At 40.4% G+C, this 22,798-nt stretch overlaps 1 protein-coding gene across 7 annotated transcripts in view; it reads right to left on the bottom strand.

Moving 5' to 3' along the window:
- PRKN (parkin RBR E3 ubiquitin protein ligase) overlaps nt 1-22,798 on the bottom strand; it is a 1,214,524-nt gene that overhangs the window by 426,841 nt on the left and 764,885 nt on the right. For all 7 annotated transcript variants that reach the window (XM_043888525.1, XM_043888524.1, XM_043888522.1 and 4 more), the window contains one exon: nt 7,602-7,738. In XM_043888525.1, coding sequence (XP_043744460.1) covers nt 7,602-7,738 — 137 coding nt within the window. The remainder of the gene's footprint in view (nt 1-7,601; nt 7,739-22,798) is intronic.

Raw genomic sequence — 22,798 nt, forward strand, 5'->3', positions numbered from 1 at the left:
TACCGTCTGAGCCACCAGGGAAGTAAAAAACTGACATTTTACTCATAATGTCACTATTCAAACACTAACGAATGGCTTGCTTCTCAGGCTCTGGAAATATTAAATAATGGATTTTAAGGAAAGGGCTGTTTTGTATAGATTTGGGGAGGTGTGAGGGTTAAATAGCTGCATTTACCACAAAGTGAGGAAGAACAATCTCAAACAGGGCTGTGCAAAAGATAGATACCTATTTGACATCATAGCCATGTCACTCTAACAAAATAACACATGCTTGTTTGTTAGCATCAAAACAGAAATACAACCACGAAGCAAATTCAAATTTTATTTACCAGTGAGTTTCCCATTTACTGCTTCATGCAAACCCCACAGCCAGAAAACTGAAGGAGTGAATTCAAGCTGCATATTTACTGTGAGAGTATGCATCGCTTGTGGTTAGACATGAACTTCCTGGTTAAAAGGGCTTCCCTGATAGGTCAGCTGGTAAAGAATCCACCTGCGATGCAGGAGACCTGGGTTTGATCCCTGGGTTGGGAAGATCCCCTGGAGAAGGGAAAGGCTACCCACTCCAGTATTCTGGCCTGGAAAATTCCAAGGACTGTACAGTCCATGGGGTCACAAAGAGTCAGACACATCTGAGCTACTTCCACTTCAACTTCATAGTTAAAAGGAAGGGATAAACTGGGAGTTTGGGATTGACACATACACGCTACTATATCTAAAACAGATGATCAACAAGGACCTAGTGTATGAGCACAGGGAACTCTGCTCAATATCTTGCAATAACCTGAATGGGAAAAAATTTGAAAAAGAATATATACACACACACACACACACACACACACGACTGAATCACTTTGCAGTATACCTGAAACTAACACAACATTGTTAATCAACTAAACTTCAACATAAAATAAAAATCAAGAAGAAAGTTATGAATTTATCAGTAAATGCCCCTTGCCTCCACAAACTAATCTTGCTTTAATTTTCTTGGAAGAATTATAATCTGCAAAAAAGCTAGTAGGTCATCACAGAGTCCTAAAACCATTTGACAAGGCATTATAAACTGACATGGTGGAAAGTAGATGTACATCTCTTCAGAGAAACCAATAAGATGTGCTCCTAAGTGTCCAAAGCCAGTGATAACCCTGGGTCTGACTCTTGTGGTCCAGTCATTTTACACGGAACTGTTGAGGTCATCCAAGGGCGGTCAAGAAAATGTTTCACAGCACTCTGCTGCACGTGAGCTTACTGTGTGGATCTGGTATAGACTTTGAGCCTTGCTGGAGTAATCCAGCTCCCACAAAGCTGCCCTTTCGATAAATTCTCTGTTCCCTTATGGAAACTGACCATGATTTTTCGCTTTTCTTACATACTGAGTTTTATTTATAAGACTCATAGATGTCAATTAAACATAACTTTTTAATTTACCCCACCTTGGGAGCAGACTGTGCCATGGAAATAACATGGGTTTGATAAATTCTTGTTTCTGATAGTCTGCTGTTTCTGTTTATAGTTCAAAAAGCTTGGATTTTCCATTTCTGTTAAGTTACTACTTCATAGTACGTGTCTTGTTCCATGAGCCGAGAGTTAAGTCAAAGTCAAATAAACCAAGTGGAAAAGATGGCCAGACAGCTGGAGAGGTGAGTAATGCTTCATAATTGGCTGATTTTACACATTAAACTGCAGGAAACACCAACCTACAGTTAAAGAATTTTATTATATGTATAATATATACAGTTTAAACACATGCTCCTTTGTCAATATACACATATATGCACAGATACATTATATGTACTATGGGGATACATGCTTATGTAGCAGCAAAATAACAAAAGCCAATATTCACCATGTGCCCACTGTCTTCAGCATTTAACTGAAAAATGCTCTATATGGCATTATTTTAATTCATCTACATAACAACATAGAAGCTAGATGTTATTATACTGCCCCTATTTTACCTTAAAGTGAAACTGAGGCAAATCAAGGTTAAGTAACTTGCCCTAAATTTCACAGGGAGTGAGCCTCAGAGTCAGGATTTGAATCTGGCTTCTCCGATGCTCTGTCCACACCCACGCGTATGTGCAAACAACGCAGTGGGTCATGGCGGTTCATATTAGGGCTTATACTGGTATCTCATACCTTGGTCTGCAAAGCAAATAATGACTTGTCATGAACTGTACAGGGGACATCCTGAGGGGCAGGGGAGTCCTACATCACAGGCTCCTAGAAAGCATTGTCTTGTCAGTTCCCTTTGGCAGAGCATTATCTGCCCTTGGCTAAACGAATTAGGGACAAATTCTCTCAAGTTCATCCATCCAACTCTGTTAAAATACTTAAGTGACTTTAAAAGATTCGAGCTTCTTGCAGAGAAACCATTAATTAAAAATAGTACTAACCAAGTAAGCAGAAGCCAAAGAAGAAAACTGTAGTCCTCAACAATGTGAGGAACTATTACCCTTAACAGGGCATTCCATCTTTTGTATATAAGAAGCTCTCAGATATAAACTGAGGAAGGTGTGAAGCTGTGACACATAGCACGACATTTAAAAACTAAGCAAGTAATAAATGGAAGGAACACCTCTGTTGAGGAAACAGTCAAGACAATTCAGTTTGTTTTTTACAACAACAAGAAACTATAAACACGGCAGGAGGAAACAAACTAGCGATATTTTTTTTTCCCTTCTCTATACAAATTTAAAAGGAGGTTTCTCTTAAAATGCTGTGTTGCCATGACACCTGGTTTCACCTGAAGCTAACTATTCTCAAACCTCGAATTAACCAATACATTTTTCTTATGGAAATGTTTGTCTTAAAGCTATGTTAATGTGCTATGCATTTACCCCAGGCTCTAAGTTCCGCCAAATGGCTCAAACTACAGTATGTTATACTCAGATATTGTTCCCCTAATCTATGTAAACAAAACGATTTGTGTGGTAATCTGCCCTTCTACAAGATTCAAGTCAATCGTTTTATGGCCTGGGATGAATTATCTGGTGCCAAAATTATCATAAAATGCAACTTATGGATGAGGGGCCTGGTGCCATTCTGAATTTTAAGACATTCCTTTCTTTTCATTAACAGACTGCAAGTGAATATATAACATCCAGCTGAAGACTAGCAGGGGGGTACTCTTTCTGTCCCCTTCTGATGCCTATGTCAGAAGCTTTCTCTAGCTCCTTTATACTTTAGCTTTATTACACACACACACACACACACAAAAGAAACTATAATAGCATTAGAAAACCTATTTTCACATAATATGTTAAATATTTATAATATAATTTGAGTCCTCATAAAATAAGGCTGAAATAATACACTGCAGGTAACACTGTGACAAGCTGAACTCTACTTTGTTATGAGTAAGCACTTCTGGAGAAACATATTAAAATACTGTACAGGATATGAAGAAGCAAGTATTGGCAAGAATTGTGCAGTTTAGTAGAATGGTTGTTTCTAACCTGTCTCAGTTTGTGGTTATTTGCTACATTCTCTTTTAATAACAAAATGCACAGATAGGCAGCTTTCTGCCTCCTGTTAAACATGAAAGCAAAGATGTGTTAGAGAAGATTCTTTCTCAATAGCAAGTGGCATTTTAAAAAATAAAAGCAAAACTTTATGGAATATTACATTTATATGACTGGTAATAAAGTAGATACAGTCACAAAAATATTTGAAAGGATTCCCCAAAAAAAAAAAACATGCAAAGTAAGCACATTTAAAATTCATTCATTCCCTACCTCATTCACAGTTAAAATGAAGAAGTTGAACTCAGGAATGCATAGAGTTATAAAAATGTCATTAACACAGTTAGTGTAAAAAAAATGGTATTTAAAAGATAACTCAACCATAGTAAATTCATATAACGCATTTCAATGAGATACAGCTTAACCAGGCAAATATTTTATTTCACTTAGAAGCTGTCAGTTATCCTTTGGCAAAGGAGCAGTGAAGTAAAAGCTACTTGACACACATTCTTTATAAAAATATAAGTGATTGAACCTTGTTAACTTTTCCTGCTGCTGTTAGGGACTGTCAAATGTGTACTATATAGAAAATACTTTTGAAGAAAAAAAATATATAATATATTCACTTAGCCTATCCCTGGAGAAAAAGGTGAGATTTTTTTAAGTGATGGAGAAAAAGAAGTGTAAAAGGATCTTAAACTTAAGATACTCAACCTTGTTCAAAATAAGAAAAAATATGCATGTGGAAACGTCATTTTTTCAAAGGTAAGATTGGAAAGTGGCCCCCAAAGTCCTGTGGCTGCTCTGTTGGTGAGGGGGTGGGGGACTGCTGCTTTTACACGTCATTGGGGAGAATGGAAGACAGCACACTTTTGGAGAAGAGTTTGGAAACATAAAAAGAAATACATATTTTTCCCTTGGGTACAGCAATCCCACTCTAGGAATCCATCTCAGAGATACTCTGCTCAAGACCATGAAAATACACGTGTATACAAGTCTATTGGTTGTACCAATATTTGTAATAAAAAAAAATGAAAACCGTTTACCAATATGGGAACAGTAAAGTATAACCACACAATGGAATTCAATAATGCTAATTTTTCCGGGAAGAAAATATACACGTATTACTAGGGAGAGCTCTACAGAATATATAATGTACAGTTTAAAAAAAAAGGAAGGTGAAGACAAATATCCACAGTATTCTACTTTTTACTTAAGATGATGATGCAAATCTCTTCAATATCTACATCATCTATATAATCTGTTTATGTGTTTTAAAGTGGGAGTTTTTTCAAATAAAGATCTACACATACATCGTAGAGAAAAGGAATATTGAAGAGAATGGGAATAAAAGTTATATTTCTTTGAATATAATTATTCCATAGCTTTGACTTTGGAATCACATTAGTATTTTTAATAAATATAAAAATATAAATTATAAAAACAAAATACATTTTAAAATAGTTAAAAATATGTATGAAATTGGTGACATAATTATACAGTAACTGTACATGACTCTATAGCCCTACAACAATATACTCTAATGATAAAACAAACTGTATTAACACTGTTTTCAGTAATCACGCTTTGGTGATGGTGTTGGTACTCTGAAACAGATACTATTATATACATATTATGAAAGGAGACAAATCAGTAATTATGTTAATATCACTCAGTAACAAGATTTTTTGCTAAGAGAGAAAGCAATGACAGTTTTAAGATCAGTGACTTCAAGTAAAAATTTCATAACCCTGGGTATAAAGTGGAAATGTCAGTATAAACACAGTTTTTACCTTTTTAAAAATGCATGTTTCCCAGCACTTTCAGCTAGGCCTAGAAAGAGTGACCAAGCTAGTAACAGTGAGCGCACCAAGCACTGGGACTGTGATTTCTAAATGCCATTTCCTATTTTTAAAGGAACCAGATCCCCTACCCAACTCCATATATAGGAATTAACTTAAAAGGAATCAATGACCTAAATATAAGAGCTAACCTATTAGAAAAAGCATAGGAGTAAATCTTCATGAAATGGGATTTGACACTACATTCTTAAATTTGACATCAATGGCACAAGCAACAAAAGAAAATATAAATTGGACCGCATCAAAATTTTAAACTTTTTTGTATCAAAGGACGTTGTAAAGAAAGTGAAAAGACAGAGTGGGAGAAATGCTTGCAAATCATATAATGGTGAGGCTCTAGTATCAGCAATAAATAAAGAGCTCTTACAACTTAACAACTAAAAGACAAACAACTCAATTAAAAACAGGCAAAGGATTTGAACAGACATTTCTCCAAAGAAGATATACAAATGGCAAATGAGTATATGAGAAGACGTTCAACATCATTGGTCATTAAGGAAACGCAAATCAAAACCATGAGATACCACTTTATACTTAATAAGATGGATACTTAAAAAATAGAAAAATATTAATAGCAAGCATTGGTGAGAATGTAGAGAAATAAAAACCCTTGTAAGTTGGTAGTGGAAACGTAAAATGATGAAGCAGCTATGGAAGATAATTTGTTGGTTCCTTAAGAGGTAGAATTACCATATGATCTTAAAACTGCACTCCAAGAGAAATGAAAATATACATCCAGACAGAAACAAGTATTCAAATGTCTATAACAGCATCATTCATAACAGCCAAAGACAGAAACAATGCACATCAATGGATGAATGTATCAATAAGTTGTGGTATATCCATATAATGAAACATTATTCAGCCACAAAGATAACAAAGTACTGATCCATATCACAACTTGGATGAATGTCAAAAATATGCCAAGTGAAAAGAAGGCAGACACAAAAGGTCACATATTTTTTGATTCCTTTTATATGAAATATTTAGAATTGGCAAGTCCATAGAGACAAAACAAAAAAAAAAAAACAGATTTGTGCTTGCCAAATGATGGGGGTAAGAGAGAATGGGAAGTGACTACTTAATGGATGTAGAATATTATTATGGAGTGATGAAAAAGTTTTGAAACTAGAGAGAGGTGGTGGCCACTGCATAACAATATTAAAGCAAAAAATGCCACTGAATTGTACACTTTAAAATGGTTAATTGTATGTTATGTGAATTTCACCTCATTAAAAAAATACATCTAATGGTAATGATATAGCATAAGTAAAGGATGTTTTGCAATGTTGGAAGATATAAAACATTTAAACAGATATTTCAGCTTTGTATCATTCTTTCTTTTTAAGCACATGTTCTTTCATATAATATTTATGTAGTTGTTCAAAATTTTTAGTAATAGAGGTGTATGATAAAAAATTGCTCTAAATACAGGTTAATAAATCTCTACTTTTCAGGGTGAATTGATAGACATACTTTGTATACATTGGCTGAATAATATTTTAAAATTTATTTTGAATGCCTTTATCTAGGTTATACATTTTCTAGTTCAACACAGGTCCTTCAAACCCTAGGGTTTTTTTCTTTTTATTTTTTTTATTTTATTTTATTTTTTTATTAGTTGGAGGCTAATTACTTCACAACATTTCAGTGGGTTTTGTCATACATTGATATGAATCAGCCACAGATTTACACGTATTCCCCATCCCGATCCCCCTTCCCACCTCCCTCTCCACCTGATTCCTCTGGGTCTTCCCAGTGCACCAGGCCCGAGCACTTGTCTCATGCATCCCACCTGGGCTGGTGATCTGTTTCACCATAGATAGTATACATGCTGTTCTTTTGAAATATCCCACCCTCACATTCTCCCACAGAGTTCAAAAGTCTGTTCTGTATTTCTGTGTCTCTTTTTCTGTTTTGCATATAGGGTTATCGTTACCATCTTTCTAAATTCCATATATATGTGTTAGTATTCTGTAATGTTACTCAGCCGTTAAAAAGAATTCATTTGAACCAGTCCTAATGAGATGGATGAAACTGGAGCCCCTTATACAGAGTGAAGTAAGCCAGAAAGATAAAGAACATTACAGAAAACCCTAGGGTTTTATACTGTGATTCAAACATTAATTTTCTTGCCCAACAGTGATCAAATAGATTCTGGATTTTCAATTCCTCATTAGGGAATTGGGCATATCTAAGATAGTTTTATATCAATAACTGCCCTTTTTCTGCTCTTGATCAGAACTGGAAATGGAGGAAACAGTGCTAGACTTACCCACACACGGCAGAGAGTAGCCAAGCTGAGGGTCATGGACAAACTGCCGGTCATTGAGTCTGGTCACACAGTACAGGTGGAAACAGTCTAGGCAGATCACGTGGCGGTGGGTGCACTGGAAAACCAGGACGGGGCTCCTGTGGAGGCAAAGACATTTCCTCTAGTCTTCCTGAGGCTGGAGACGCAGCGCGCGGTCCAGGACACTTCCTGTGACCTTGTAGGATTGCTTAGAGTACGCTCCATGTAGAGAACGGCACTGCTAAGCGCTGGGTTCATACACACCAAGGCTACCTCTGCAAAACTGCAAACACCTTGTGAACCATGAAGAACACTGATTTTCTTAACTTTCATTTTTCATATTTTTATATTTTTCATATTAACTTTATTTTTCATATGGACCAATCAGCTATTTAAACCCAAGTTCAGATACAAGCTCTTTCTAGAAGCCTTTGACTTATAATTCCCAATTAACCTACTCATCATGCCATCCACTTACAAATATTTCACTATTTTATCATGATATTGTTATGTTTCTCTTCACTTGTAAGACTATGACCCCTGTGAAACTAGACACTGAGTCTACTTGATATTAATGTTCTCACAGCTCCAGGCACTGTAAGATTTTAAATGAATGATCCTTGAATTCAGTTATAATATTAAATAGTATATAAACCTGAATTTCCCCCAAGTCAAAAGAAAAATTAGCAAAGCACGTTAAATAGTCATTCATATCTCATTGGCAAATAGAAAAGTAGAGTTTAGAAATAAAAGATTATCTAACAGAGATTCATCTACGACAGGATTTTGTCTATTATGCTTCCCCATCTACTCAAATATTCAATTTCTAAAATTAAAGTTAGGGGAGTACTAATAAATCAATATATATAAGTCCTAAAAAGTTTGGTTTTCCTTAAAACACTGTAGGAAAAATCTGCCAAGTAACCACTTTTTCCTTTTTTGCTCGTAAATGAACTGCATGAGTTTATGACAAAAAGGAGACAAAAATAAAATATTAATTTGAAATCAGCCCCAAGGCAATTTTAAGAGTAAGAAAGTCATTAGATTTTATCTTGATAAGCCTATTTTCTATGTGATGATAACAAACTACAAAATATTTTTTATTTCATACCCGGTTCTTAACAGATAGAAAAGCTCTTCCCCTAAAAATAACAGAAGATAACTTCATAATAATTAACAAGATTTAAAAAATTTTGTTTTCCTACTTATTTCAAAACAATATATAATACACAAAAAAATGGAAAGGAAGCCTTGCTATTTCAATGTCTTGGGCCAATAAGTTGATGGTCAATTCATCTGAGGAAGAGTGTCCCTGAGGTTTTTTATGTGCTTCCATTTCCTGGCTCTGACAGCCCCTTTTCCTTTTGACAGCCCCTCAGGAGCATTTCCATTCCCGGGGCCTTTTTCAATTGGGTGTTGACTGTGTGCTGAATTTTCAGCCTCCCCCTTCTAACAGCCTCCCCACTGAAGACGATGAAATGCAATGCTTGCCTGTTTCTAAGAGCGGAGTCAGGCATGCACACATGTATAAGTGCACACACCTTACTCCCTCTAGATGACCCTTCAGACCTGCCGTATTTACCTCCTTCTTTCAGGACTACGTTCTGTGAAAAAGGTTCTTCATTCTGATTTTAGGAACATGGTTGACTCAGCCTTTATAGGCCCCTCATCTGCCATCAATACAGAGAAACACTGGAGAAACTATGAGAGCATTTATAAAAATGTGCCTATATATAACAAGGTTAAAAAGAAAGCTTGGCAATTACCCTGTAGAAAAAATATAAAAAGAAAACTTATATAAAATCCAAAGCAGTCAGTATGGATTGTAGACTCTGCCAGGGTCCCAGAGAGATGTTAAGATGCGTGGCATGTAGCCACTCGTCTAGCAAATGTATTCTTTCCATCCCTATTAATAGAAGGAAGAATAGAGAGTTCTCTTTCATGTGTGGACAACAGTACATATTTATAGTTTTGCCTTTCAGTTAAAATGTTTCAGTTAAAATAAGTCCAAAAGAACTTACACCACTTAGTCAACTCATAGAACATCAATTTCTCTGCTTTAGAGATCTCATCAAGAAAATTAGAGATACCAAGGGAGCATTTAATGAAAAGATGAGCACAATAAAGGACAGAGATGGTAAGGACCTAAGAGAAGCAAGAGAGATAAGAGGAGGTGGCAGGAATACACAGAAGAAGGGTACAAAAGAGGTCTTAGTGACCCAGATAATCATGATGGTGTGGTCACTCACTTAGAGCCAGACACCCTGGAGTGTGAAATCAAGTGGGCCTTAGGAAGCATCACTACAAACAAAGCTAGTGAAGCTGATGGAATTCCAGCTGAGCTATTTCAAATGCTAAAAGATGATGCTGTGAAAGTGCTGCCCTCAACATGTCAGCAAAGTTGGAAAACTCAGCAGTGGCCACAGGAAAAGGTCAGTTTTCATTTCAATCCCAAAGAAGGGCAATGCCAAAGAAAGTTCAAACTACCACACAACTGCACTTATTTCACATGCTACCGAGGTAATGCTCAAAATCCTTCAAGCTAGCCTTAACAGTACATGAACTGAGAACTACCAGATGTACAAGCTGGATTTCAAAAAAGCAGAGGAACCAGAGATCAAATTGCAAACATCCATTGCCTAGTCAAGGCTATGGTTTTTCCAGTGGTCATGTATGGATGTGAGAGTTGGGCTGTGAAGAAAGCTGAGTGCCGAAGAATTGATGCTTTTGAACTGTGGTGTTGCAGAAGACTCTTAAGAGTCCTTTGGACTGCAAGGAGATCCAACCAGTCCATCCTAAAGGAAAGCAGTCCTGAATATTCATTGGAAGGACTGATGCTGAAGCTGAAACTCCAATACTTTGGCCACCCCATGCCAAGAGCTGACTCATTGGAAAAGACCCTGATGCTGGGAGGGATTGGGGGCAGGAGGAGAAGGGGACGACAGAGGATGAGATGGCTGGATGGCATCACTGACTCGAGGGACATGAGTTTGAGTAAACTCCAGGAGTTGGTGTTGGACAGGGAGGCCTGGCGTGCTGTGACTCATGGAGTCACAAAGAGTCGGACACGACTGAGTGACTGAACTGAACTGAATTGTATTATACAATAAACAAGAGAATTCCAGAAAAACATCTATTTCTGCTTCATTGACTACGTGAAAACCTTTGGTTGTGTGGATCACAACAAACTGTGGAAAATCCTTAAAGTAATGGGAATACCAGACGACCTTACCTGCCTCCTGTGAAACCTGTATACAGGTCAAGAAGCAACAGTTAGAACTGGACATGGAACAGTGGACTGGCTCCAAATTGGCAAAGGAGTACGTCAAGGCTGTATATTGTCACCCTGCTATATTACCTTTTACGCAGAGTGTGTGCTAAGTGACTTCACTTGTGTCTGACTCTGCGACCCCATGGACTATAGCCCGCCAGGCTCCTCTCTCCATGGATATCCCCAGGCAAGAATACTGGAGTGGGTTGCCCTGCCCTCGTCTAGGGGATCTTCCCAACCCGGCAATCGAACCTGAGTCTCTTACGTCTACTGCATTGGCAGGTGAGTTCCTTACCACTAGCGCCACCTGGGAAGCCCCTATGTGGAGCACATCATGCAAAATGCTGGGCCGGATGATCACAAGCTGCCATCAAGATTGCTGGGAGAAATATCAACCAGCTCAGATATGCAGAAGACACCACACTGACGGCAGAAAGTGAAGAGGAACTAAAGAGCCCCTTGATGAAGGTGAAAAAGGAGAGTGAAAAAAGTTAGCACTCTTCAGCAGCTGAGAAATGTCTTTGGAGGTCATTTTAATAAATCTGACATGAGTGACTAAGGAATTGGACCGTGTTGTGCTGGTGGTTCTAGGAGTGGAAATGAAAAGATGGATATGAGTGACGTTTCTGAGGGGAACCTGCCAGGACCTGTATTCTCGTGGGTCTTTTTCTTCCTTCTGACATTCCTCTGTGCCCTTTGCTCTGACTGCACATAAATGTTAATTGACCAATCCAGAAAATGATTTTACCCCAGTGAGCCAGGTTATAGAGCAGTTAATCAAAAGCTACATAAAGTTCCCAATCATATAAAAAAAAATCATATACAAACGCTGCACTTGACATTACTTCAGAGTTATTTGTAAGCAATGATTTCTCTGCTTTTATTAAAGGAGTGATCCAAAGACCCTTTATGCAAAAAGGAGAACCATCAGGACATCTGTGTGTGTGTGTGTGTGTGTGTGTGTGTGTGTGTGTGTGGTAGGCACGCAGTCATGTCTGAGTCAGCGATGCATGGACTGTAGCCCGCCAGGCTCCTCTGTCCGTGGGATTCTCCAGGCAAGAACACTGGAGTGGGTTGCTGTTTCCTTCTCTAGACATCTCTTACATGTGGAATCCAAAAGAAATTATACGAAATGAATTTACTTGCAAAACAGAAAGTGACTCACAGACTTAGAAAATGAAGTTATGGTTGCCAGGGGGAGGGGACAGTCAGGGACGCTGGGAAGGTCATGTAAACATTGCTTCATTTAAAGTGGATAACCAACAAAGACAGATTGTATAGCACATGGAACTCTTCTCGGCGTTATGTGCCAGCCTGGATGGAAAGGGGGAGAACGGATGCATGTATATGTATGGCTGAGTCCCTTATCTGTTTACCTGTAACAACCACAACAGTGTTAATTGGCTATACCCCAATACAAAATGTTTTTGGTGTTTTTTTTAAATAAAAGTATTAAGCATAATTGAGAGAGTCCTAGTAAAACTGACAGTGAGGCATTCACATATAGGACACAAAGTAGAAAACTGTTCCACAGTAATTCAAACATTTAAACTCTTGTAAAATTAGTATTCTAGTACCTACAAAATGGTACCAATTTTATTTTCATATTTTTCTGATAAAATGCACAGTTTTCTACCTCATCCATTTTCTCTCTTTTCACACACACACACTTGATCTCCTTTACATTCCCTCTCTCTGCCAAAATCTCTCCATCTCTGTCTGATGTTTTTCTCACAGATACATTTTCATTTATACCCACTAACAGAGAGGCTGTGGTTCCAACTTCTCAACTGAACGTGACATATACTGAATGCAATGTGCCAAAAATTTCAAGATATGTAAAGCTAAGGAAGCTAACACCACTCTAAATAAAACAAAAATCTAACAGAGCAGGTAGGGAAGGGACACACAGAAGCGTAACACAGGGCAGAATATTTGAAGCTATGTTAAAGGTATAGGAAATGGTAAGCAGACTCTAAGATGCTCCCCCAAAATCCCTACCCCAGGGTCTTCATCCTTTCGTGTACTTTTTTCCCACATTATATGAAGTGACCTGCTTGAACTGCAGGGAAAATGCAGAAATCCCAACATGGGACTTCCAGGACTAGACCAGAAGAGACACCACACTGCCTGTGCTCCCTCCCGGGTCACCGGCTCCGGGGAAAGTGAACGGCCATGATGTGAGGAGCCTCAAGCAGTCTGTGGAGGCGTCCACAGGGCTAGGAACCAAGGCCTTTTGTCAACAGCCAGCACTGACTCAGCAGCCACCTAGGCTAAACATCTCTGAAGTACATCCTCCAGCCCAAGACTATAGACCTGGCTGAATCTTGACTATAACTTCATGAGACACCATGAGTCACAAGCAAGAATCAATCCAGCTAAGCTGCTCCCAAGTTCATGGCCCACAAAAACGGCGGGGTAACACTGACGGTTGTCTTACGATGCTAAGCTCTGGGATATGTTTTTTATGCAGCGATATACAACTAACACAGGCACAGAGGAGGAAGAGATCATGTTAAGACAATAGGTAGGAAAAGAATTCGTGAACGGAGTGGCGTTTAAAGGAGGATGAAGATTGCAGCACGTGGAGCCAGAGAAAACATTCCAGGTCTAGACAAGAGACGGCAAGTACAGAGCATGGAAGGTGGCCGCTGAGTTACGCAGGACGGCTGGTTTCTCCCTTCACCCCAGCAAAAAGCAAAATTAAGAGAAAGATTATATTCCACGATAGCAGAACTTGAAATACAACAAAAAACCATGAATATTAGAAGTAAAATGTTAAGTATAAAATCATTGAGGAGTTTAAAAAGTGCAATTTCCCCACTGGAAGGAGAATATTAGCTCTTAAATTTAGCTAACATTTGACCCTTGAGAATGCGCACATTGTTTTTTCTCCGTTTAGTTTGGGCTGCAGTAACACAGCTGTGAGGCTCCAGTTAGTCATCTCACTAAGCCCTCGTCAGACTCCTTGTACATGAACAACGATGACTCCTGGGAATTTAATAAAGCATTTGATTAGATAAAAAATAATTAGAGGGAGAGAGCTACACCATTAAATAACTCAAGTTTATCTTCTTAAGAACTGTCACTTTAAATCCCTTTTAGTTAGAGATTGCTTATAAACAATAAATTAATGACCAAAATCTCTGAAACCAAATGCATTTTCATCTATATTTAGCCACATTACCTACTAATTGCCCAAGTGCACGGCCGACAAAGAAGTACCCAAGCCGCGCCTCCCTGCAGACACGCTGGAGATAACATTTCAGCCCACATATGCCGCGCAAGTTCATTACTCGGGTTAGCCAAGTGAGCAGTCCCTGTCGCTGGAGAGGCCCCTGATCCGAGGTACTAATTGATAGATCCAACTTTTAGAAATTAAAATGAGCTTCAACAGTTGAATGACCTTCAAGATTCCTCCCAGCAGCCAAGTCAAAATCCTGAAGTAAGTTCACTTGCCCATTAGTCAGCTTGGAATCAGAATCCTATTAAGGCCCTGGCAGATCCCGGACAAGCTCATTAACTGCTTCTTCCAATTCCTTCTTGGCCTCCTCTGCTCATGTCCTCCTGGCTTTATCTGGTTCACTTTGCTGCACAGGCAGACACATAAACACACACACGAGTTGACTCTGGCTCTGTAAGCTTACTTGTAGAGGCCCCGTATTTCACTGTATAGACCATACCTAAGATGAAGACTTCTTATGTTTACATTTTTGAATCACTTTTATTCATCCATCCCGCCAGTAACTTTAGAAAAATCACTCCATGCCGATGTGAAGAAGGCATGGTCCCTTTCTTCAGGGTCCCGTGGGGTTGTGGACAACAAAGTAATTGCTTCAGTGTAGCTAAGTGCTACCATAGGGATGACTTTAGAGACCACCTAACTTGTCTCTGGGTTTCCCTGGTGGCCCAACATTAAAGAATGCAGGAGACACAAGTTTCATACCTGGGTCGGGAATATCCCCTAGAGAAGGAAATGGCAACCCACTCCTGTATTCTTGCCTGAGAGGTCCCATGGACAGAGGAACCTGGCAGGCTACAGTCCATGGGGTTGCCAAAGAGTCAGACAGGGCTGTGGAAGGGCTTGCAAGATGGCTCAAGCCTCAGAGCATTCAGCCCCTGTAGAGAGATGACAGCGAGCAAACTAATTGGCTTCCCTCGTTGACAAAAACTTTAAATAAAATATTATACAAAACATATTACAGCAAAATTATTCCAAAGTAGCTTTCATCATGGCAGTTCTTGGTCAAATTATGAATTAATTACCCAAGGCCAATGTATTAAGACCCCAGGTTTTCCTTCTGGAAAGGGCTCTTTCCAGAGCCCTCCTTGGCTTAGATTTCACCCTGCAGTATGTATCTCCCATATTGCCATTCATAAATCTTTCTGTTTCTCTCAGGTCAGTCTCTTTGTAGCTTCTGGACCACCCTCTTCTTTAATTCTCTTATCTCTATGTGTAAGATTCTTCAATTTGTCTTCACTTTCCAAAAAAAAAAAAAAACTGTCAGGGTTCAGCTCCAATCCAATCTCTTTCAGAAAACTTTTATCAGCAAGACTCTGGTTAACAGGGATTCACTTCCTAATTTCCTGTAAGCCTTCTGTTTATAAAGTTCCATTCTGTATTAAACTCAGTATTTCACAGCCTATTACTCATATCGTACTCTATCACCTTTATGAGTCAATGTCAGTTTCCCCGACTGAAATTCAACAGAGTTTTGAAGCTACTGTGTGCTGGTTCTTTTGAGCAAGGAGGGGAGGGGAACATGGAGTTCTTGCCCTCAAGGAATCCTGTTTGCTGGTGAGATAATGAGTCTGAGACACTTTTTGGAAGGTGAACGAGAGACAACTGACTCCAGTGTGGGTTAGAGAAAGTTTCCTTAAAAAAGGAAAATATAAACTAAGACCTAAAAAGCAAGAATGAATTAGTCTAACCAAGAAACTACAGGGAAGTGAGGACACATGTAAAAAAACACTCTAAATGGAATAAAATTAGTTCGCGTTAGGAAACTATGTCTTGTAATTTCTTATCAACACCTCAGCCTCCATCAAAGTTCTGAATTCCTCCAAATATTGAAAATGAAACTAAGAAGTAAAGCTACTGCTTCTGAAAGTCATGTAATATAAGTCTCTGTCTTAGGTTTATATGACACCTTAAGTGTAGTTGAGTTAGGTTGTTTTGAACCATTAATAACAAGCAAGCTATGCAAAATAGAATATAAAGCATGGTTATAAGAATTCACGGACTGTTAATTTCCTCCAGATGGTGTCAATCTTTGAGAACATTATTTGACTTTGGTATAGCTTATATATTGTATTTCTAAAAATAACTACTATGGACAGGTTTGACCCAAATATAAACCATTAACTTCTAGAAGTTTTAGATTGTAAACATTTCAATAAAATGACATATAATTTTAAAATAAACCCTTTTCTCTCTTAAAAAGTAAGCTAAAATTTTAAAAGCAAAGAGGTCACCCCTCTTTTATAGCAATTCATTAAAATGATTTATCAGCAACACCCCAACTTTTCTTGCTATGGTATTTATACTACTAAATGAATGCTGAAAAGTAACTATAAATGGCAGGAAAATTATAATAAAATAACTACTGCATGTAACAAAATGAAATTTAAAAAAACCCTCCAAATGATATTGGCCTTTAGGAGGAAAATGCATCTTATGAAAAATTATATTTCTTTCTCATCCCCCAATAAGTACAATTAATTTCAATCCTCAAAATTATATTTACAAAAGTCCAAGAATGCTCAAAATTACATTCACGAGTTAAGTGCTTCTGAGTTATAATCTCAGAGCACACTGTATTCAGACTGTCAGTGTATATTGCTAAAGAGAGCTAACACCAGATTTAACATAAAATACTTTCTGGGTCACATCATTTGCACAGAGCTATTGTGTGGCACCACTCAGAAGACCCCATCTATAACATACACCAACTCATGCACATATCCTGTCTTTGTTTTCTCTTTTGTGAAAAACAGCTAGGAGCAGCTAGAAGCTGCAATAGCATTCTGCTAAAATGAGAAAGATAAGAAGACAGATCTTGTTTAGATAAGAACCCCACTGTGAAATAAATTGTTCTAGTGTATCCCCAAATCTCATGATAGGAAATATTAATGCACAAAGAATCAGCCCAGTGGCTCCAAATATTAGGAGGTATTTAACATAAGAAATTATTACTGACACAGAGTGATTTTAAAAAGACACATTTATTTGCTACAGACTCACAAAAACCTTGCAGGGAGGATCTCTCAATGGTCCTTCATTCATCCCTAAAATGAGTGGATGAATGAATGCTAGTAGAATGCTGTCTTTCATTCCTTTTAGAAACATTAAACCCAGATGCTCTGAAGTAGGGTAGCTTGAAATGAAGAACCCACCTTTACATAGATTGTAGACAGCTTAAAACAGTTCTACCATGAAAATATCACAAAATGAGGAGGTATTATGAAATTTCTGCAGTATCATTAGATGAATTCAGTATGAAAATATTAACAGTTTAAGAACTTATTGCACATGGTAACATTATTTTCCTAATTGAGTTTTTTGTTTTACATATAGCTGGGGCTTCCCAGGTGGTGCTAGTGGTAAAGAACCCACCTGCCAATGTAGGAAACATAAGAGATGTGGGTTCGATCCTTGGGTCGGGAAAATTCCCTGGAGAAGGAAATGGCAACCCACTCCAGTATTCTTGCCTGGAGAATCCCATGGGCAGAGAAGCCTGGGGGGCTACAGTCCATAGGGTTGCAAAGAGTTGGACACAATTGGAGTGACTTAGCACACATGCACGCAGATATAGAAAGCAGTGTATAACATGATAAAATGTTTCCATAAAAATAATAAAATTCAACTATATAGAGCCATACACATCCAACTGAATTCACGTTGAAAACCTAGCAAAGGAACCCTGCGAGGGCTCATCTCAGGAAGTCAGAGGCCGGGGAGGTTGGAGAGAACCCTGGGAGGTGGTGGGAACCCTGCGCCACCAGCCAGCCTGGGAACCCGGTTTTGTAAACAGGGATCTGTGAAGCGACAGGTTAGCGCTGGCAATCCCTGAGGACCTGAGACATTAGAACCCTCAGTCTGTCTGATCACAATATTTCTTCCTTCCCATAACCGTGGGCAATTTAAAGCTTACTTGAAACAATGTATGAAAGAGATTCATAATTCCAGCTTTGCACCTCTTGAATGAACACAAGAGCACATGTGCTCCTTACAGGAGTAAGAATCTGGGGATTTCTGGCGATTTCACTTCCAGGAAGGTACATCTGGAGAAAGGCCCTGAGCCAGAATATTGAGGGAAAATAAGAAAAGGTATTTTTTTTTTTAACCCACAAAATATCTTGTATAACTCTCTTCAACTCTTTGCGACCCCATGGACTGTAGCCTACCAGACTCCTCTGTCCATGGAATTCTGCAGACAAGAATACTGGAGTGGGTTGCCATTCCAATCCTGTCTCCAGGGGATCTTCCCAATCTGAGTCTCCTGCATTGCACACAGATTCTTTACTGTCCGAGCCACTAGGGAAGCCCTATATATCTCTCAATAAATAACAATTCAATTGTAAAGTACTTTTTCTCTTGTTTTTCTAGTAAGGTCCGCTAGAGGTTGGAGTCAACAGGAAAAGACAGAGGGGCAGGTGCCCCTGGCCGTGATCCCTGCTCCCACTCACAGCCCGTACCCCAGAGAAGCCAGCTATTTACCTTCTCTCCAGACTCTGATCTAGAGAGGTCAGCAAATTCCAGCTGGGGCTGAATGTGGCCCCCCGTCTGCTTTTGTGAAAAAAGTTTTATTGGAACACAGCTATTTTTACATTTTGCCTGTGGCTTCTTTTGCTCTATAATGGCAGAGATGGGTAGTTGTGACAGAGACTGTACAAACCACAAAGCCGAAACCGCTGTCCAGCCTTTTACAGAAAGGGGTTCCTGCTTGAACATTTGCCTTCATTAATCCAAGGGCCATCTTTTGGTCTCTCCAGAGCTGGCCTGATTCCCCAGCTGTTTGACCGGATGACAGAATGACTATGAATGAGTAGGGGCACTCGGGGAAGGCAAACGGGAAACAAACAGAGGTCAACAACGTTGCAGGATTAAGCGGTGTGCAGCGGGGAGCCTGTTTCAAGCTGAGCCGTGGATCCTACTTTTCAAGGCTGCAAACAGCAACCTCCTTCATCTGGGCCACTTCTTTGGATGAAGCTGATCCGGCCTCATCCAGGGCGTCCAATGCCTGCAACACCCACTTGATAGAAAGGGAAAGGGACTTTGCTTAGCTAATGGAAACTGATGGCAAGAAAATAGGCCCGAACCATGTGATGGTGGCTGGTGGCTGACTGGTCAGGGAAGGCCTGGCGAGAGGATGTTACACTGATCCCTAAATGGCCTGCCACGCACAGATCTGATGCAAGAGGCTCTGGGGAAGGAGTGGCTGGAGAAACGTCCCTTTAGGCAGGAACATCTGGGTGTGTCTGAAGAATTAAGGGGAAGGCCAGTGTGATGGGAGCACAGCAAGCAAGGGGAGAGTGGGGTGAGATGAGGTTAGAGGAGGTGGGAACGGCTGCGGGAAGCCTTTGTCTAACGAGCCAGGTTTCGACTCTCAGACAATACAAAGTTCTCAGCAGGGGTGTAACGTGATGCCATTTATGTTTAAGAAAATGCCTCTAACTTTGTGGAATGAATGACCTAGGGTGTGGCAAGAAAGGGAGAGTTCTCATGGACGCTGTGACATCCTCCTGGGAGACAAGATGGTTTGGAATAAGTGATGAGGCCAGAGAGATGTGGACGGATGGAGGCCACGTTTGGGATGACATAACGTTGGCACGTCTCCAACTGAGCATTTTTCTGTTTTTACTAACATTTGTGGATTTCTCCACTTTTAGGAAACCTCAAGATCATGTCGCCAAATCCTAGAGACCACTGTTATAAAATTAACGCCTTTCTAATTACTTTATATGAAGATGGAGATTTTCTACTGGTTTCTAAACAAATGTAATGCGAAATCTTCACTTAGAGCCTAAATTAAATGATGGTGAGCCTGACAATAAAATAGCATGTTAATGAAATCTAAAAACTATAATTCTATTACTCACTGCTCTCCTGTAATGTGCCAGGCGCTAGGCATAGTGTGGGGCACAGATCAAGGGATCAGAGACGGTCTGATGAGCCACCTTGGACCAGGTCAGGGCCGCCCAAGTCAGTGAGTCTGTGGGCATCAGTATCTCCAAACCGGGTGCTGATTTTGGTGATACCAGAGTTAGATTATGGGAAGTTAAGCTGCACAGACTCAGAGGTTAATGATCCCGAGGCAGAAAGGAGACAGGCTATGCCGAGCTTCTCCTCTTAAACATTTACTGGATGCCTCTACTGTGCCAAACTCCCTGCTATGGGCTGTTTCTACATTATTTATTTAATCCACTGAACTAGACAAGTCTCAGGTGGGCAGGGCCCACGTCTGTGTTTTCAGCAGTCTCCCCGCCCGACACTTGTCCGTAGGAGGAGTTCAAAAATATGTGTTGAGTGAATGGATGGATGGCTCCCTCATCCCTCCCATGACAACAACAGCAGTGAAATACCCCAGCGCGGGGAGGAGCAGGTGAGGACACAGGCTTAGGGGGCTCGCAAGTGACAAAGCAGGCCCCAGGGCCGACTGTCCTCAGCCTCTTCAGTGCCATATGATGCAGCCTTAGTCCAGGCGGGGACATCGGTGACATTCGCTGTTGGAGGACAACGGCTAGAAGAGGAGTGGGACCGGAAGTATGGATGGAAGACTTCTTTCGGTTCTGCACTTGCTGAGTGTGGGATGTCCCTGGCCTATCACCGAGCATGTGCAGAAGTCAGATCAGCACGTGGTTCTTAAACTCAGGGAAAAGATCACAGCTGGAGATCGCTCTGGAGACCCGCCAGCCAGGGACGAAGATTCCAGCCTGGGAGTCGGTGAGATCGCCGGTGAGTGGTGTATCAAATGAGGAGAGGGGAGGGGAGGTGGTGGGAAGAGAGCCCTGGGGAACACTGACCTTACATGGTAACTGACTTGATAAAGGGGCTCCTGCTTATTGAGCTATAGATGTGAAACTTGCTCACTTTTTCCCAATAACTGACATGACTGGGTTCTGTAAAGCACACCCGCTGGGCAGTGGTGCCCCAGCGACATCCCAGATTCCATGGCTCCTGGTGGCTTTTAGTTATTCCAGTAATCTAACACTGCTCACGGAGCCCCAGGCAGTCCATGCTGAATTCCCATCTCACTCTGCACTCGAAGGTCTCTCCTCTCTATGGTGAGACCAGACTTGTGTGCCAGTGAACTTTGGTAGCTCTTCATTACTCAACCCTAACTGACCAGTGACCTGGGCACTTTAATTGTTATTATTGCTTCTTTATTTATTGATTAATGCTTTTGAACTGTGGCATTGGAGAAGACTCTCGAGAGTCCCTTGAACTGCAAGGAGATCAAACCAGTCCATCCTAAAGGAAATCAGTCCTGAATATTCATTGGAAGGACTGATGCTGAAGCTCCAATACTTAGGCCATCTGATGCGAAGTACTGACTTATTGGAAAAGACCCTGATCCTGGGAACGACTGAAGGCAGGAGAAGGGGATGACAGAGGATGAGGTGGTCGGATGGCATCACTGACGCATGAGTTTGAACAAGCTCCAGGAGTTGGTGATGGACAGGGAGGCCTGGTGTGCTGCAGTCCATGGGGTCTCAAACAGTCAGACACGACTGAGCGACTGAACTGAACTGATATTGTTTACTGTTGGCCTCTTATCACTAGAATGTAAAGCCATGAGGACAAGGATCATGTTTGCCCATTATTGTGTCTCAATGCCTGCCACACCGACAATGCTTAACACACTGGTGTGCAATAAAGGAAGTGGAGGTCAAGTCATGTCCCCAAACATTAACCCAACCTGGGTAAGAGGGCCCTGCTCCCTTCTGTTTCACTAGAAGGAAGGAAAGAGGAGAGCGTGTAGCCCAGGCACAGAGCTCAGGTGTGTCCCTGAGACCCCCCTGCCCACCTCCCTCCCTTCCATCAGTGAAGTTAGACCCACAAGGAGGAGGCGGCAATTGGTTGGAGGGACTGAAGCAACCCGTTGTGGGTTGGAGAGGTTGGGGCATGAGGTTAACAGTTTGTGGAAAATAACCCGAGGCTCTATTTCTACAGAAAATTCTGAAAGTGTGCACTCTTGGATCTAAGACACTGCCCCAGTACCACACAGGGTTTTAGAGTTTTGCAGTAACAACAATAAAACATAGTATAAAGTTTCAAAGGTTTTCCATGATCTGAAAGACAATTTTTAGATTCTGTTTCTCCAAACAATTGCTGTCTCTTAGCTCTGCTATAGCTGAAGGACCAAACCCATTACTCAACCTGCAAAGCCTGATGCTTTCCATGTGTCAACAGGTCATCATGACTTTCTACTTTCACAGATAAGAATGTGAGACTATTAACTGAGGTGAAATAACTCATCAGAGGTGACAGTGGCCTGGCATAAATCAGACTGCGAGTTTCAACTCACACGCTGTGAGAATCTAGGTCATCATGCCGCCCACTTAACCACACTTCCACTTCCCGCCACCACAAAAGAATGTAAGTGGAGGAAGCTTCCCAGTGGGGGGCATCCGCACACAGGCAGGGATTTTCTCCCTGGGCTACTGCAGAAATGCACACGTCTCAGTACACAGCTGGTATGTCCAAATCATCTTCCGCAACTCAGGCAGCCCCTCCCTCCTGGCAACTTTGTTCTCAACATGTGCCCCATGTTCAACACTCTATGATGAGAGAAATGCCTTTTCCAGTGTCCAGACTCATAGACCTTGCACCTTGATCAGATCCAGGAGCACGCTTCTGAACAACTTTTGGGTACCTTCCTGAGCACATACACATGCACACATA

This window comes from Cervus elaphus, chromosome 26, assembly GCF_910594005.1.
Source record: "Cervus elaphus chromosome 26, mCerEla1.1, whole genome shotgun sequence".
Classification (NCBI taxonomy): domain Eukaryota; kingdom Metazoa; phylum Chordata; class Mammalia; order Artiodactyla; family Cervidae; genus Cervus; species Cervus elaphus.